The 5,916-nt window shown below is 43.4% G+C and overlaps 1 protein-coding gene across 1 annotated transcript; it reads right to left on the bottom strand.

Moving 5' to 3' along the window:
• Positions 1–6: 6 nt before the first annotated feature.
• On the bottom strand, positions 7–5,910 carry e2f1 (E2F transcription factor 1). The gene is made up of 7 exons (XM_020612472.1): positions 5,497–5,910; positions 5,080–5,179; positions 4,347–4,566; positions 4,093–4,245; positions 3,403–3,517; positions 3,035–3,317; positions 7–832 (listed from the first exon to the last, which is right to left on the bottom strand). The coding sequence occupies exons 1-7, from the start codon at positions 5,746–5,748 to the stop codon at positions 591–593; spliced, it is 1,365 nt and encodes a 454-aa protein (XP_020468128.1). The 5' UTR covers positions 5,749–5,910; the 3' UTR covers positions 7–590.
• Between the last annotated feature and the right edge of the window lie 6 nt (positions 5,911–5,916).

Genomic DNA, 5,916 nt, shown 5'->3' with positions numbered 1-5,916 from the left:
CTGGAGATCCAAGATGCTTTGGGAAAACTGAACCTGCACTACCCATAATTCTAGCTGCGCTGCGGGCAGCTTCAGCCTAAAGCTGTTGTAGCAGATAAGAATCCGAGTTACAAAAACCTCGTCATCCGTATTCTGCTCACAAACACCTGAACAATCTGCTTGGATAAAACATTACCAAGAACACGAAAAACTCACGCAATATCAAAATAACATTCACATAAATAATTTAAATAGCTATAGCAAAGCTAAAGTCTTTATCTAAAATTTTTAAGTGGCCAAAGACATGTTCTAATAATATGCTGTACAATTTTCAGAATCAGAACAAACAAGAGAGCACAAGTAACCAAGGCTGCCATCATGAGCGCCTTCTTTTTGATTGAAAAAATAAAATAAAATAAAATTTTGTGGACTTTTCATTAGTTGTATTCTGGGCTGCATGAAACCTTTTCCCACACCTCACAACTGTGTGCAGTAATTCAAAGATTCGTCCATTAAATGTCGATTCCCAGATGCTCTTTACAAACCACAGGACACAGAGGAAACGTCCTACATTTGCCCATATGCTTCTCCTCTCCTCTTCTCTCTCTCATCTAACTGTGCCCCAAAACGTGCAACAGGTCACCAAAATCACAGTCAAACAGTTCACTGATTCCTTCGTGGTCCTCCAGCCCAAAGTGGTAGTCGTGACTGTGAGGGGGGGACAGGTTGATGAAACTGTCCAATGGAAGAGCGAGGCCCTCTCCATTCAGGAAGTCCGAGGAGGAGAGGGGTGACAGGTCAAAATCGGGCATGTCTCCGAGAGTGGAGAACGGGTCTCCTCCCAGGAGTGAGTCTGTCAAAGAAAGAAAAATGTCAACTATGATGGAACAATATTTTGTTCTTATTGGGTTGTGATCAATAAATTAATTAACTAACAATAACCAACTTGATTAGTAAGTCTGTAAAATGCCTCTGAAAAAGATTTTATAATTTGGTTTTACATGGCAAAGTGAACTAGCATCAGCATTTCTGTCATCCAACTGTGCGTATTACAAGTCCATACACAGTGAACAGGTCATCACTCTCAGCACAAAACGTGGCTGCCAACACACCAGCCTGAAGAGAAACAACCGAGAACCGAGCTAAAGTCAGGAAGTCAGAAGGCTTGCAGCGGAAAGGAAACTGGCAAGTTGGTGCATCACTGCTGACAGTGACATGCACGGCAGGTTAGAGTGTGACCTACACAGTCTGCATGTTATGTGTGGTCCGTCAGAAAAACACTGCATTAATTAAAAACTTCAGAAGTTGCAAATTTCAGTGCCCGGGCAGCCACCATTTTTTTCTTTAGTCGATGTGTTTTGTGCTCCACCTGTACCCAGCAGCAGTGGGGTGTGCACACTATTGGTCATGTATAAAAGGTTTAGCCACGCTGCAGGTACATTTTTTTCCAGGCACATTTATGCCTTTATTTGTAGGCCATGGAGAGGCGGACAGAGAGAAAGAGATTTATGATGCATGTGAGCAGCCGGACTTGAACTGGCAATGCTGCCAATCCAATGTGCACGTGTATATGTATGGTAGGGGTGTGACAATACACTTAGCTCATGAGACGAGACAATACACGATATTGGGTTCATGAAAGAAGATATTTTAACACATTTTTTAAGAAATCTTCAGTGATGAAATATATGACTTGAAAAATTGTGTTTTATTTGAATGAAAGTCTTAAAATACAAAACGCTGCAGGTACATTTTGAAATGTTTTAACTAATAATCTTGTAATGAATGTCACTTCAGTTCTACTTTCTGAGTATGAATTATCATATGCAGTAAAAGACAACAACATGCAAACTGTAAAAGGTTTAGCCACAAACACAGCTGACTGGCTTCTCTCATGTAAGAGTTCACATGAGTCTCTTCAGACCTTATAACTGTGCATGAACTATGCACAAGCTTCTAACTGAATTTCAAAGGTGTGTAAAAACCCCAGCCCTCTCCACTCGTTTCTATGAGGGATTGTGTTCACCACAGCCGGCACCAGCATCGCAGGGGCCTCTGGCAAAATGATACAACTCTGTGTAGCAAAAAAAGTTTGATCTGGTTCAACCTCCACCGCACCAGATGGTAACATCATCTGGCAAAGGCGTTGTGTTGATGATCAGAATGTTGACGCCCACAGGAAGAAGACTCTTCCCTTGTTAGCATGAGCGTTCACTGCTATTCACTGATTCTGGGCCTCAGCTAATGCACCATAATGACACGCCACACATTTTCATTAGTATTGGATGTTAAAACTGTGTTTTCTAACTATCAGTGCTGACACACTGGTGGTAGAATTGGTGCTAAGCTAGAGTAGGTTACTTTAGCAGCATGGCTAACCACAACACAACCCAGGGCTGGAAACATAAATGAAGCCACTCACATTGACTTGTCACAACATTGTTGTATCATACATGCCTACAACCCTTCACCCTCGGTCAATGCAGCCCTTTGCGTTGAAACACAGCAGGGAGTCTTTTGTTTTGCTGGACTGTATCGTCACACTCCAACATACTGGCCTGGTTCTGTTATTTACTGATATTGTGACACAGCTTTTGCCTTAATAATAAATATAATCATGCTTTAACATCACACCCATAGTATAAGGTGCACAGAGCTGTAACTACTTAGCTTTTGGGATGTCCTTTTTTGGTTTTAATATGGTAAAATCATCAAAATATCGTCAGCTGCATGGCCCACATTACTGCAGGAGACTGAAAAGAATGAAGCTGTTTTCAGTGTATTTAGCTGCACTCTGGCAAAGCTACAAATGTCCAGAAAATGTGTTGGGGAGGGGAGAGAAGTGGCTTATGCTGCAGGAGTAGCTAAGACGCCCCTACTGACACTATTATTAAGCCAATGTAACTGACATGAATTCAAGTTCACCACAGCCACTGTTCTCCAGCTGGAGTACCTTGCAGGATGTTGGGAAGTGTACCACTTAACATTGTACTAAAATGTTTTCACTGAACACAGATAAATGCACATTTATTTACTGAGAAACATGAACACTCACCTGTGTCACCGCCTAACACCAGTGATGAGGGGTCCTGCTGGGAGGCTGCCGTCACTGTGGATGATGTGGATGCTGGAGATGATAAACCCACTTCCAGAGCTGTTGTGGATGTTCTGGATTGTGACTGGTCTGTGGATTGTGTGGGAGGCGAGACCAGGGAAGGGTCAGTATTGGGTTTTGAGGGACTACTTCCTGACACGGGGCTACAGATGCCAGAGCTGTCTTCTGGACAAAGGAAGACGTCGATAGGTCCCCTGGTGCTCTTCAGTGACACCTGGTAACCCTGAGAGAAGCAGTCAAATAAAAAAAAGCCTACAACCACAAGACAAATACATTACAAAAAGCTGAATAAAATTCAAGACCCTTACCTCACTGGGTTCTGCAACTTGCATCTGGGTCTCTGGTGGAGCTCTGATCACCATGACCAGCTGGTCTGGGGAATCAAATGACTTCTTCAAGTCTTGGCAACGCACATATCCCAGCGTGATGAATACAACAATTAAGGAATTCAGTGCAGCTTCAACTGGTATCATGCTTACAGTTACTGAGTCCAAAACTGAAACGGTGTCTTTACGAAGTTTGGAGGTCTATGCCAGCCGGCAAAATTAAACTAGTTATTTTTGTTCGAGGGGGAATGGGAAGAACAGCCTATAAACATGTTATGTAGTCAAGGGCACCGGACTTGTCTGACCATGTGCGGACTGGACCAGAGACTGCTTGTCTAACTTATACTATGTAAATAAATATGTGGGAAAACATTGGAATTGTCATCAAATATACCAGCGGTGGAAGAAGTACTAAGGTCCCTTACATAAACAAAAGTAGCAATACCATAGTGTAAAAATTCTCTAAGTAAAAATTCTGCATTTTAAAATGTTACTTAAGTATAGTACCATGGCTGGGTTTGAGCCCGGGTTGACCCAGTGCCTTTCTGTGCCTGCGTGGGTTCACTCTTTGTACTCTGGTTTCCTCCCACAGTCCCCTAAAGCTGTAAACCTAGGGGAAACACTGGTGTTACCTGTTTAGGTCTGAGGACATAAAAATGGTCCAAAGGATATTTCTTGTTCTGTGGATCCTCTGTGAGCAGTCGGAGCTGTAGGGTGCATTTGGAAATGAGCTCGTCCAGCTGCTCCTCTGCCTCTGTGAGGTCACACACCTCCTTCTGCAAATCCTTATGGCGAGAAACCAATTCCGCATCAATTCGATTACCACTGTAGGGGGCACAGAAAAATTTGAAAATGTGAGGTTTCTAGATTCCTAGAACACATACCAGCCACTGGTAACATACTTTAGGCTTTTTTGTTATACTCACAGCCACTGGATGTTGTTTTTGGACTTCTTGGAGATGAGATGGATTCCCTCCAGGACATTGGTTATGTCATAAATGCGTCTCTTTTGGACATCCAGGACCTGTGAGGCCCAGTTTAGATCCACCACACCATCAGCCGACTGGGACAACAGGTTCAGAAAGCGCTTGGTGGTTAGGTTCAAGGAAGTGTCATACCGTGACTTTTCCGTTGTGGTCCGAGGAACTGAGATGAAAGAGAAGATATATGGGTTTAAAGATTCTGCATACAAGCACACTGGGTAGTTCATTTCCTCATAAAACTACAAGCTGAGGTACCTAAAATCTATGAACACTGTGTTTTAGGGAGCCCTAAGATTTACCACAAATAGTAAGACTCTCACACATAACTGTTCTTGTGAACTACAATGATTGATCAATAGGAGGAAGAAAACAACATGATAATAAAGCCTTTTGTCTTCTTGTGCATTTAAAAACTATCTTCTCTCATTTGAGCAGACAAAAAGATAGCTTAGAATGGTTTTAATTATTTCTGACACTAGTCAGCCTGGTAACGACAGAGAGGTTGGCAGGCCGTTGTTTGTGCTGACAGCTGTTTATAAGACAATGGCAGCAGTAACAAAGGTCAAAGTATATGGACTGAATGGCTGGAGAGCTCACATGTTGCTTAGGCTGTGAATTCTGGGTAACAGTGAAAGAAAATATGCAGAATAACCCGTGACTCTGAGTGTGTTTGTACCTCTGGGAGGTGCAGGTGTGGAAGGTGGTGCCTGGCCTATAGATGGTCGAGCGGTGCTGACATACTGATGGTCACTATCAAGATCCAACTTTCTCTTCACCTAAATACAAATGGTTATAAAAAGAAACATAGGCAATAAAAGGTACCATAATTATACCATGTTATTACAATTATGTACTACCTATGTTTTAAGAAAAAGAAAGTGAAAACCCCCTGCTGAATGAAAAGCAAAACAAAATGTCTTAAAGCAACAGGTGGATGGACTTATACAGCTGTTACACGGGGACAAGCACGCTCATGTAAACATTTCAACATGGTAAAAGACAGTTCCTCAGCTACCTACTTCCCTTTTTTCCCTTTCACTTTCTCTCACCTCTGTCTTTCCCCCTTCTTCCCACAACACCCCCCTCTCCTCACCGGAGGTTTTCCCAGAGCCGGTCGTCTCTTGTCCTGGATCCCCACATCAGCAGGGCCCTGTGGGGTAGCAAACAGCAGGATCTCCCCTGTGCTGGTGGGGGCAGCAGCTGGGTGGAGTCCCTCATTGCTGGGGGTGGTGATGATCACTATCTGCTGGTCCTCGCCCAGGTTGAGACTCCCAGAGTTCAGCAAAGTCTCAAAGTCGGCCAACAGATCCTCTGATGTCTGCCCAGTTATCAGGGTCTCTGACATGGCAGTGTGTCTCTGAGTACCCCTTCACTGGACTTTGGGGGTGTTGAGGGATCACAAACTAAGATACTCCAGTTAGACTGAGTATCACCACCTACTTGCATTTGCTGTACTCAGTGAACAGTGGTGAAACCCCCTGAAAGTTTGCTTGCAAGTTTTCATAGCCAGCTC

This window comes from Monopterus albus, unplaced genomic scaffold (genome assembly GCF_001952655.1).
Source record: "Monopterus albus unplaced genomic scaffold, M_albus_1.0 scaffold126.1, whole genome shotgun sequence".
Taxonomy (NCBI): domain Eukaryota; kingdom Metazoa; phylum Chordata; class Actinopteri; order Synbranchiformes; family Synbranchidae; genus Monopterus; species Monopterus albus.
The sequence above is the reverse complement of the archived record's forward strand: the minus strand, read 5'-3'. Positions and strand labels throughout refer to the sequence as shown.